Source organism: Lutjanus erythropterus, chromosome 8, assembly GCF_056507025.1.
Source record: "Lutjanus erythropterus isolate fLutEry1 chromosome 8, fLutEry1.hap2, whole genome shotgun sequence".
Classification (NCBI taxonomy): domain Eukaryota; kingdom Metazoa; phylum Chordata; class Actinopteri; order Lutjaniformes; family Lutjanidae; genus Lutjanus; species Lutjanus erythropterus.
Window position 1 is genome coordinate 20315227 of NC_139324.1, and position 12528 is coordinate 20327754.

Genomic DNA, 12528 nt, shown 5'->3' on the forward strand with positions numbered 1-12528 from the left:
ATACAAAGGATACTGAGTCAGCAGCCGCACTAGAAACGGGAAGCTGCTGATGTTAGATTACTTACCAATACACTTAGAGATTTTTCTCACAGCATCGCACCAAAGAAGAGTCAAATAGTTGCATGTTATTCATGTCACTGTTTCACTATTGATCTACTGTGTATAATTCAATTTAACACCAGATGTGCATCATTCCTGCAGCAAGTAGAAGGGATGTACTTATTATAACGGTGCTGTAGCTCCAACACAAGTCACTCATGATTTCAGTTATTATTGTTTTTTGTAGAGGCAAACCACATAATAAAAGATAATACATCAACAATACATATTGTTTTGTGGGACTTCCTGCACAGTGCTTTTAAGTGACTTAGCTAATTCATGTTGCTTATTGAGCTGTACAGTGCACTGTGTACATGATGTGTATTTAAGTCAGAATAATTCCAGAACATTATTATTGACTTGAATAATTAATTTATTTACACTTTTAATTTATTATTGAATACAGTTATTATTTCATTATCATTTATAGCACTTTAACTTTTATTAATAAATTTACAGGTGTAATTAGAGGGGTGTATTAGCGCAATATGGTAGAAATGGAATATAATATTCGTAAGTATTTTCTCATTAGTGTATATTTACCTGAAAATGCGCATTATTGTGTTTTTGGTACCTTAGAATGAGCAGTTTATATCTACAAAAGGGGTGGATTATCTTCCATGTAGGCCTTCTGCATTTTTCACAGCCACAATAAGCTTTCCTACACGGTTAGAGTCAAGCAGTATTCAGTTGGTTGCCATCTGGAACGTCACAGCTAGATGCCACTAAATCCTACACAGTGGTCCTCCTAAGTTGCTTTTTCATGTCCCTTTGCCTAAGACTAAATTAGTTCCTACCTGCCATTGCATAGGAGGGACTGGTATGAGTGTGATGGAACTAGAGTGCCATGAGCCTGCACTGTAACCCGCTTATTACCTCAAGCCCAGACGGACAGGAAAATGCTAACCAAGAAAATAGGGTTACACATCTATTATAATACAACAACAACAACAATAATGATAATAACTAGCAAGCTAGTGAATGATAACCGTAAAAGAAAACACTGTAGATCTAATCCTTCCTCCATAAGAGCTGTTAACTCTGGAAAATCAAATGAAATTAATTCCTGATAAAATAAATCATTTACAACAGCAAACCAGACCTGTACAGTTAGCTTTTTGCTGACTGTACTTTAAATTACTGAGGTGTACTGGTGTCTGCTGTAAGCTGTATATTTTAATTATGCTGTACATGCAAAAACCCAACTAGGGACACAAACTGAAAATCAGTATTATCTACAGACTCTCTGTGCAGCACTTAACTTTCATGCTCTGCATTGGAACTATGCTATGTTGCATTGTTCCTATCAAAATTAATGAAATGATAAATGAATCAGTATCAGTAATGCATCATGAATACTTCTACTACTTCTACTACTACTACTTTTGAAGATTAATTACATTTTCCTGATAAACATTTAGTAGTATCTATTGTGGTATTTCTACTTTAAATAAAATATTTCATTATTTCTTTAACCACCAATCAAAAGGCCAAAAACATAATGAAAACCATCTGTCATAATTAAATAAAGGAAAAACACGAGGATTCGGGTGCATGATTGCTACATTTTAATAGCAATAAGGACATCAAGGAAGTTCATAGTGTGAACCACACGTGTGTTCCCAAATCCATGTTTGCTCAGCAAGCCTGTGTACTGGCTCTTTGTCCTCTCTGTCCCCTCAGTTTGGGCAAGCATGTTCAGAGACTGCAGGGCTGAGTAGGGTGTCTGTCCGTCCAACATGGTCTCCGCTATTAGCACTGCACCACCTAAACCCAAAAAGATGAGACATTAGTGTACATGAAAGTTATAAAATGCCTGATTAAGCCTACAAAACAATATGCTCTGTCTTGTGGATAATACATCAAACATCAACACAATCTTTTGACTTAAGTTATCTTTACGCAACACAGAAAGGTAAGTGTAAAAGGGATATTTTAGTTTATTTGAAGTGGGGTTGTTTAAGATACTTATCGATAGTAGATGGTGACCTGCTTAGCCCCAGTTTACGTCACAAAACACAGGATTTGCTGGTCTACCGCTGTCTCAATCTGATAGCTTTTTTGTGTTATTGTGGAGTTTCAAAAGGCTAGATTTGATTCACTGAAATCACACAACAACACAACAAAGCTGATCAAGGCAGTGGTAGATGAGCAACCTCTGTGTTCTGCAAAGTAAAATTACAGATTTCATCAGTAGAGTTTGGTTGATTTAGAGAGTATTTGCCATCAGAAAAGGCTGCCTGAAGACAGGGTAAGGCAGCGAAAAGATTAAAAATATAGTGTACACTTAAACTGATATTGATTTTTTTTTAGGTAGGCCTTTTTTAAGTGGCAAAAATACCTGCTGGTGCCTCAAACCCCAGGGCGTGTCGACCACCATCCACTCTAACAGACAGACTACTGATAAATGCCTCATACAACCCTACATCAAATAATTTGAACCATCCCTTTAAAAACTAAGACACCTTTTATTAGTTCACAGAGGCTGCTTCACAGACACACATTACCTACAATATACAGTATATCACAAGACCTTTCATAAAGTGTTGTTGAGGGTGTTGTCAGTCACACTTTGATGCAGAGCATAGCATCCAGGAGGTTGTCTGTATATCTGACGTGTGCCGTTATGAAACCGTGGCTCTTCAAAAGCAGACTGTATTCTGTCGCGCTCCTCTGTCTCCCCTCACTCATGCTGAGGGCCTGGAGCAGCCCACGACTCGGGCCCCCTCTGTCTTCATCCAGGAAGATCTCACTTAGCAGGAGTCCACAGCCTGGCACAGTTCATGATGTGTATGCAGATGTGCAACTTCAGAAAAGAATAGTGGTGGATTTGTAATCCCTCATCCCCTTACACTCCTTTGTTCTCAGCAGAGTTGCAAATCGACAATAACAGGTTACAGCAGTGGTTACCCACCGAGTCTGCAGGTTTTCTCTGAAGCAACACAGCAGCAGATCTTACGTGTGATTGTAAGGCAGGAACTTATCAGTCAGATTAGTTGCTACAGTGTTGCTATAGAAACAAAAAACTGCAGACTCCTATGTTTCACTGGCATATGACAATGATGAGCACATTATGCTGGGCATGTACATTTGAATTAAGGCTGCACAATACACTGAAATATTAAAATCACAATATGGCCAAGTACAATATCCAAAGTATGGAAGGTGCAGTTTTTTTGAAACAGCATTATAATGAAGTACTGTAGTGCTGCAGCCATGAATTCTACAAATTTTGTTTGCCAGATGTAAGAAAACATTTTTGTTTGTTACAGGCCTCAACAAATGTCACATCATCGTGTTTTAATTTGTGTTTCAGTAAAAAAAATTGTTAATCATATAGAAATCACAGTATCTGCCAAAATAATTAATATTATTTTACTTGACTGAAAAAGCTAGAGGATTTTTACCTGGTCTGCACACATCTGCGATTTTACTCAGCAAAATGTGCACTTTCTCATCAGGCCAGTCATGAAGGATTCTTGCCAGGATGTACAAGTCTACTTTGGGCAACTCATCTTTAAAGAAGTCTCCTGTTCATACAGAGAGGACAAAGCCATGACTTATAGAAACAAATATTTCTAAGAGGACCCACAGAATAAACTAATTGTAATCTTTTTGTCATTCATCACCAACACACAAACTGACCTGCTAGAAATGACACTCTGTTGTCTGTGCGCAGAGGATGGAAGTGGTCACTCATCTCAACAACAGCCGGCAAGTCAAACACCGTCACAGACAACTCAGGATGGGCTTTAGTTAACTCATAGGCCATGGCACCAGTGCATCCTGGAAAAAAACAAAAGAATGGTTTATCGCTCAGGTCCTAAAGTTACGGAAGTCAGCTCACAACATATAAGCCTTTAGTCCTTAAGTACCTATGACTTTCCTTATACCGCCCTGAGAGTCTTACTTGCACTTTGCACAGCTGCATTTCTTTTAAAATGTCGTATTTTGATGATTATCTTATGCATTTTATGTACTCTATCCTTAACTTTATTGTGTTATTCAGTGGGTTTTATTTTCTACCTCATGTTATTCATTCCATGTATCCTATTTTCATCACTATTGTTACCTTATTTTCATTAGTATAATCAAGTGGGTTTTATTCTCTGTCCTGTTTTACATTATTTATGGCGTTATATCCCTGTTTTATGTCCATTGTGTCTTTTTTATGTCTTATTTCATGTCATGTATTTGTTATAAAGCACTCTGGGCTAAATTTCTTGTATGTATGTGCTATACAAATAAAATTTATAATTTTATTACTACACAGAATTCAAACCTTCACGTTCTCTCCTTACCTCCCAGGTCGCAGGCAGTTTTAAAACTGGAGAGGTCAAAGGCTGTTGCTACAGCTTTTCCTGTGACTTTAGCGATGCTGTGCATGGCATTCATGAACCTCAGTTTGACTTCTTGACTGTTGTAGAAAGTATCCTTTAAATAGAAACAAATTAGATTGTGGAACAAAAAAAAATAACATCTAGGAAATATTTTCTATTTTTTCCCCACATTTTATCCATCTGTGGTTGATAATCACCTGAAACATATCCTTAGATTTCTTGCCGAAAGCCTTCTCGTGCTGGTTAGTTCCGTCCCGCACAGCACTCTCAAGGTGGGAGAAAAGAGGCCATACCGTTCGGTCACAATGGTGGATGTAGCCCTGCAGCGAGAAACGAGCATCTGACAGCAGGAAACGAGTGGCCAGATCTGCATTCTCATACACTGGCTTCTGGCATGCTGGGAATAGAGACAAAAAACAAAACAAAAAACGTGAGATCCATTTAAGGGTCAGTATTAAACGTCTTTATGGCATGAACATGTGACAGTAGTGTAATGATCAACACAGATGAGTGCTGACTGACTCCTCTCTTTGCTCTTCAACAGTCCCAGAGACACACAGGCTTCCAGCAGACATTCAGTCCCCTTCACAGAGGCTTTGATCTCCTGGGCCACCTGTGCTGCATCCAGCCCTGGTCTGCTTTGTAGCAGGTCAAACACACACATCTTGGATGCGGTAAATAGTGCCTGGAACATATTGGGATAAAAATAAAAATGCAATTTTATTTATGTACAGACTTCAGATTTTTTTCATTTCGTTTCATGAAAAAAAAAAATATATATAATTTTCTGTGTTCATCTGTAGTTCTATAAGAGCCCACCATCCCCTTCATTACAGATAAGAATGTGCCATTTTTAAGAGTATTAAAGGAATAATGCAGCATTTCAGCAATGATGTACATTCACTTTCACTGTATTGAGAGTAAGATGAGAAGATTCTGTCTGTTGAATATAAACTAGCCCCTCTGTAGCTAACTAATTAACACATCATATCAGTATATATGTATATGCATTATACATTCACACCACCCACATATGCAACATATATATGTGAACGTGGCATCAATCTTCTTTTCCAAAATGTCAGACTATTCCTTTTATTACATATAGTGTTACCAATATAGGAATATACAGTTTATCTCAAATTACCTTTGAGGCTTTGAATCCATCCATCAGTTCAATGATGCGCTGCAAGTCCTCTTTTTTTGGTTCACTGTCCTCATGGTCCATCACGTTGAGCTCAATCAGTGGGTCTTTGCTGGTCATCAGTGGTAATGTTGTATTGTCAGAGTCTCCGCACTCAGCCTCCCTATGGTCTGTATGTTTGGACAGGCTGTTGACCAACATCCAGGAACTCTCATCCACTTCACCGCTGTTCTTTTTCACCTATAAGGGAAGATTATTACTTATCAATAACGACAACAGGGTAAGGTGGTCATGGATGGCATAAAGGTATTATGGTTTACCAGGGTATAAAGATATGCTACAGGTAAGATTTTCAGTACTGTCATAAATACAGATGTTCCTCTCTATTAAACTGATATAGAGATACTGTACTGTAGTGCACAGCATACGCCACCAGAGGTCAGTCTCTCTACTGGTGGACAAGGCAGTGCAGCTGAGCCGAGACACAAGACGTCTGGGAGATAAAGTTACATGACTAACTAGTAAAAATGAAAAATGCCTCTGCCTGGGGAGTATTTTGGGTTTAGTTTAGAGATAATAACAATTAATCAATGATAGATTAATCAGTTGTCAAGAGTTTGGTTAATCAAGTAAAATTTCGAAAATCCATCTACTATGAAACCAAGATCTGATATATAATGGAAATAATTTTCAAGATACGGCATATTATCCAATATTTATACATGTTTAATATGTAGGCCTCTATGTCTTTATATATTTCATAGGCTATGTAATGCTGTAATAATATGCAATATATTGCTGTGGAAATACAGTTTTGATTGAGGAGTAAACAAATATTAGTTTTTTTTTAAATAACAATTACTTGTTTAATTGATTGTTAATGTTATCAATCATCAAGTAAGGAAAGTGCTTACAATCTGCAACCCTAGTTTAGTCCTGATGATAAAAGTAAGCTAACAAACACTGCAGACCATTAACTGGTCACAGTAGCCTATCATAGTGAGTGTGTAACTTTAGCGAGCGTGAGGAGAGCCAGCAGGAGACTGATTACTGTCGATGGTGGCAGAGTGTAACAAGAATGTGCGCTGGGAAGAGGAAAAGATGAGCAGTGAATTTGTCAGACGGGCAGCAAATGTACAGTTTAGGTTTGAATTTTTCAGTGAATAAAGGCTGCAGCTTCTGAAGACCAAAGCAGAACTTATATATGTGTGTTGTTCCCCAACTGTAGCAATAACATCGCTATGACCAGCAGCTCTGCCTGCATTTAGAGAGTTTATGCAATTATTACAACAAAGGAAGTGCTTCGCACATCTGCTGGATAAGACAGGTGCATTGGAAAGAGGCAAGTGGACCAAAAAGTTGCAAAAAGGACTCCTGCACACTGTCTCACTTGCTATATATCATTTATTTGCAGCGTTTCAGTACTAGACCTTCAGGTTTGCCTGATGAATGTCTAGTCCCAAAACACTGCAAATCAATGATATATTGCAAGTAAGACAGTGTGCAGGAGTCCTTTTTGCAATGTAAGTACTACACAAATACCGCCATAAAACCGTATACCCTGGTAAAATGTCAGGAAGGTATGAAAAAATAGATACCACCCAAGCTAGTGAGAAAAACTAACTTTATGGACGGGGCTGGCTGAAGGGCTGTTCTGGGCATGGTGTGTTTGAACGGCAGATGGGCTGTTCGGTCTGGAGCTGGATGAGGGGTGGTATTCGGCTGGAGAGCTGGGACCGTCGCTAGACTGAGCTGACAGCTTGGGTGGGGGCTGAGTGAGCATCGTGGTGGTCTGAGTGCCGTTGTGGCTCAGGCAGTCAGACGAACTTTCTTGGTCCGAGGAGGAAGTGGAGTGGTTGTAAATCAGGTCCAGTTGTTTGCAGAAGTGGTTGAGGGGGAAACCCACAACATTGAGGAAGTCTCCATGGACGTATTCCACAAGCATACCACCAAGAGCCTGGATCCCATAACCGCCAGCCTTGTCCCTGACACACACAGACACACATTTTTCACTTATGCAGCAACATATTCACTCCGATTAATACAGACACACAAAGGGTCTGTATGGGCAATGGCATGTTCTTCAAATACAGTACAAATAAAATTACACACTCTCTGTGACCCAAGTCAGGATTTCATTTCTTGCTGACATAATCACTGTCAAACAGAACAGGACAAACACAGCTTGGAAAAAAAAAATCAGACACCAAAGTCCAAAAAGCAATAGGTTCATGAGGCTCGTATCCACCTGACTGACCTGCATTGATCAAATGCTTGGTCAGACCACTACAGCAAGAGAAATCAATGTCTATGACATGTGTGAAAGTTCAAATGTTCATACTCACATGGGTTCACCACTATTGATGTACTCCCACAGCATATTTTCTGAGAGATCAGCAAACTTCACCTTTGTTTCTTCGTAGAACTTAATCAACTGATAATCCACTTCTTCGTCTGGGGAGCAGGGAGATTTAGAAATGAAATGTAAAGCCCTGCCAAATACAGTACATTTAGGGAAATTAAATCCTACATGACCGTCATAGTTTTTCCTCACAGATATTCTTGATGGACATTTAAGAAATAAAAAAATAAATGCATAAACAAATAAATAAATACATCAAAGTGCCTAATAGACAGTTCTACAAAGTTTGTTTTGTCACATTTCTACAAAAACAAAACCAAGTCTAACCATTAAAGAGCTGCAAAAAATAGTTGATAAAAAGAAAATCGGTTGCCAATATTTTTGTAATCGATGAATCATTTCAGCCATTTCTCAAGTACAAATGTCAAACGTGCTGCTTCCACCTCCTTGATTGAGAGGATTTTAAGATGTCACTTTGGGTTCTGGGAATGTGTGAAGATTTTTCACATTTTTTGTCACATTTTGTGAACAACAGATTAAATTATGAAAATAACTGTCAGATTAATCAATAATGAAAAGAACTGTTAGTTGCACCCACAAATCATTATTCAGTTGTGACTTACTTTCTTTTTCGTGGCAGAGGACTATAGCTACACCAGTGAAGACACTGTGCTCTTTACCACTCAAGCTGGAAGAAAACAATAAAGAAGACAAACAGACTGTAAGGATCAAACCCGTTTTCTGTTTGTAATGTTTACTCAGACACAATGGAAATTACACTAACCTTGACAGCATCCTGTAAGCATCATGTTTGTCCACTGGCTTCTCCAGAATCATGCCATCTACAGTCTGCAGAAATGAAAATCAATGACCAGAATAGATAAAACATACAACTTATATGGCAGAGAGTAAGCATGCTTTCTTCCTCTTACCACTATGGTGTCTGCTCCGATTACTATGTCTGGAGTCTTCAGGTGTTTCTAAAGCAAATTAATACACAATATGTTATCAACTTGTCATTCACTAGGATAATATAACCTGTGTACTGTCATATAAAAAGGAGCTGAACTCACAAAAGGCATCCTCCTGGCCACCTCCAGGGCCTTCTGTTTGGCCGTCTCAACAGCATACTCATGAGGTGCTTTGAAGAGCCCCTTGTCAAGAGTTTCTTTGAACCAGGATGGAACCACCTCAAACCGTAAACCCTGAAATGTATGAGAACAAAAACAAAAAAAATAATCCTCCAATCCACACTGGATTTGAAGCTGATATCAATATCTGAATCATATTCTTATATAACAGTGCAATATTTTACAGTTGAGTATACAGGTTAGTGATTGTTCTCTGGTAAGCAACATACTCAGTGACAACACTGTTTCTAAATTTTCTGCTATGTACATGGATATAGATATATCTTATATGCATGCTCAGTATAACCGACACCATTATTAGCATGTGTACAGTACATTCACACAATAGCTTGACTGCTGCTAAAGTCACGATTTATGTGCCCCGAAAGCAGTCATGGACCAGAAACCTTCTTCCAACTCAGTGATTTTTGCTTTTTTGTGTTCAAAATCAAACAAAATGTGCAGTTGTTGTGATATATAAACAATTCATATGAATTTAATCAGAGTGAAACATACCGCATTGCGGAGAATCTCCAGTCTCCTTGGAGAAGCACTTGCCAGCACAACCAGTTTCCCAGCGAGCTTGGATATGACAGGGTTCAGCACCATGGTGGCCCTCTCATCTGCCCCTAACGTGACAGACAGTTAAACATTATAAATGTGGCCTAGTTTATGTAAAGGAGTCAAATGGCTGCAGCTGTCCATTTATGCACATTCACTGAGGACAGGTTGGTCCATATAGTGCTGCAACAATTTGCTGATTATTTAATTTGTCAATTAACATGTGATAATCAATTAATCATTTAACTAATTCATCAAGAAAAAATACCGGTCTGCTGCTTTTCTCTGCTTAAATTATTTTAAATAGCATATTTTAGATTTTGGGCAGTTAGTTGGACAAAACGAGCAATTTAAAGGCATCTCATTGTGTTGTGGGATACTGTCAGGGAAATTATTTCTTTACACTTTCTGAAGGTTTGTGAACTAAAACATGTATCTATAATTAATCATTAATTGCAACCCTAGGCCAATTTCTCCCATTTATATATATACATATATATATATATATATATATTTATATATATATATATATATATATATATATATATACATATATATATATATATATATATTATATATATATATATATATATATATATATATATATATATATATATATATAAGAATAATGCTCTCATAAAAGAGTGTGAGCAGCTGACAGTACTGTGAAGATCTCTGTAATAACGTACACTGTAAAGTAGCCATGTAAATTACGTTTCACCTTTTCCAAAACACTGTTTAATGCCTGTCTGTTTACTGCACCAACATAATCAATAGTTCAATCACGTTAATGTTATATAACACATATTTCAAACATATGACCGATGACATAACGTATATAACATGCGACATACACAGTTCATCAGTCTACTGTAGCAAACATGAGAACTTATTGTTCGCTATCAGCTGTTTTGTGGATTTTTGTTTGTGTGGTGGAGTTTGAAGAAAAAGCTCCTGCTGACTGCAAGTGAACGAAACGTTACAGTAACATTTGAGTTCACACACAAACAAGACACGCTGAATAAACACTGTCAAGTTTCAAAACACACACACACACACACACACCTTTCATAGTTTAAACATTGCATTATACTGGACCAGACGTGCAGTGTATCGCTTACCTGTCGCAGTCAAGAAACTATCTGATTCCTGCTTGCTAGGAAGACCATACGTGATGACGTTTCGCAACGTGGGCGGATCTTCCGTGCTACGGCGCGGCATTACGTCACTTCCTTTTCGCCTCCACGCCTCCTTTGTGGGAAAACAAACACTGAAAAATTACCAACAGGCGGCAAATTGAAACCGCCTGGATTCACTATGCCTTAAGGCTCCTTCGTTGTATTTTGCGTGTCTAACAATTAAAAAAAAATTGTTTCCTACTTTCCTTGCTTCCCCAAAGAGTGAAGAACATTAAAATAAGAGATCCATAGCTTTAAACCATCCTCAAAGAAAGAAAATGGTAAACAGTAGGGGTGTGTATCTCACTGACTGAGACGATTCGATACGTATCACGATACATGTTCAGCAACAGGATACATTTTATAAATCTTTAAGTGGCCAACGATTCGGTTCAATACGATTCAGCTCTGTCACGATGCCATACGATACGATACGATATGATACATGCATCGGACATGAGTGAATCGTTACACCCCTAGTAAACAGTGTCAGCCAGTCACATAGAGGTCTCTGGCAAACACTTCATTTCAGGTCATTAATGATGTTAAACTCAACACTTTTAATATTAAAGTAGCAAATGTAAATGCGTTGACAGGGAAGTACACAGTAAAATCACATTGGACAGACTATATAAACCACAAAATAAAGCAATGCAAAGACAGAAAAAGATCAGAAATATATTACCTGGAGATTAAATAGAGTTTTAGGCCTATATGTGAGAATATGATTCACAGTTACTGAAAAACCTTCAAAAGGCTATAAATAAACCTTTATATAACCTAAACTGATTCCTCACTCCTCTTAACTGGCACCACAAATCATCAACACCTTCTAGTCTAAAAACAAGGCTTACTAAATAGCAGTCTCGGGGAGTAATTAGTTACAGGTAATTAAATTACAAAATCAATGTATTTGTAATCTGTTATGGTTACTGAGAAAAAAATAAGTGAAGATACTAATCAAAAAAAGGCATTGCAGCTGTATATACTTTTCCAGTTCCCTAGCAGAGATCTGTGCACTTCTGAGTGCACTTTTCTGGTTTTATGCTATTAAATTGGCAAAGAACTCTGAATTTGCATTTACCACCAGTCAAATGAGAAGGACTGCCTTAATCTGAAAAGGGGCGCGAGTAATGGAGTGTGCTGCTAGTTACACACAAACAACCAATCCTGCAGCAGGTGTGCTATTCGTTTGCACAGAAACAGCTTGGAGAGAGAAAATGTGTGCAGGTGGTGAAGAAATTCTTAACAAAAAAAGGACAGTTCAGGTTGCAAGTTTGAACATTTTCTTAAAATAAGCTTATATTCAATGTGTGCTTTTAAAATAGATCATTAAAATTATCAATAATTATTGATATCAACTGAAATGAAGAGAGGGCAGTGAGAGCAGTGTACCCAGATGTGTTGCTCTCATCTATGCATGTGCCATATGCTACTGCTACTACTACTGCTATTGCTTCAATTTCAACCACTAATAATAACAATGATAATAACAACAACAGCAACAACAAAAATAGCAATAATAATGGTAATATAAATATTTGTTTATTTTGCAAAGGAAGAAAAAGAAAACAAATATAAGACTAGGAGGAACTTGAAAGTCTCTTAGGTTAAAAAGGAGAAAAGGTCAACTATACACATTCATAGTTCAAAACAAAACACAGACATAGAGAAACATGTACAGAAATAATGTTAAAAATGCCAAAATAAAAAA

At 37.6% G+C, this 12528-nt stretch overlaps 1 protein-coding gene across 3 annotated transcripts; it reads right to left on the bottom strand.

Moving 5' to 3' along the window:
* Positions 1 to 1644: 1644 nt before the first annotated feature.
* asmtl (acetylserotonin O-methyltransferase-like) lies at positions 1645 to 9728 on the bottom strand. Of its 3 annotated transcripts, none has more exons than XR_014771310.1 (15): positions 9592 to 9728; positions 9019 to 9150; positions 8878 to 8925; positions 8730 to 8794; positions 8569 to 8633; positions 7929 to 8037; positions 7208 to 7568; positions 5587 to 5823; positions 4962 to 5124; positions 4637 to 4836; positions 4401 to 4533; positions 3745 to 3885; positions 3507 to 3629; positions 2607 to 2870; positions 1645 to 1866 (listed from the first exon to the last, which is right to left on the bottom strand). XR_014771310.1 is itself a non-coding variant. In XM_084724852.1 (15 exons), exons 1-14 carry the CDS (start codon positions 9682 to 9684, stop codon positions 2665 to 2667), a joined length of 2076 nt encoding a protein of 691 aa, XP_084580978.1. In that variant the 5' UTR covers positions 9685 to 9728; the 3' UTR covers positions 1645 to 1866; positions 2633 to 2664. The 3 variants fall into 3 exon arrangements, 2 of the variants coding, with proteins under 2 accessions (XP_084580978.1, XP_084580980.1); XM_084724852.1 differs by having other exon boundaries at positions 2633 to 2870; XM_084724854.1 differs by lacking the exon at positions 2607 to 2870.
* Between the last annotated feature and the right edge of the window lie 2800 nt (positions 9729 to 12528).

Excerpts from the sequence above, each read along its gene's own strand:
- asmtl (XM_084724854.1), bottom strand. The coding sequence starts at position 9,684 with ATGGTGCTGAACCCTGTCATATCCAAGCTCGCTGGGAAACTGGTTGTG. Across the intron at positions 8,634-8,729 it reads GCTTACAGGATGCTGTCAAG|CTTGAGTGGTAAAGAGCACA; the intron begins GTTAGTGTAATT and ends GTTTTCTTCCAG. Across the intron at positions 4,534-4,636 it reads AATCTAAGGATATGTTTCAG|GATACTTTCTACAACAGTCA; the intron begins GTGATTATCAAC and ends TTCTATTTAAAG.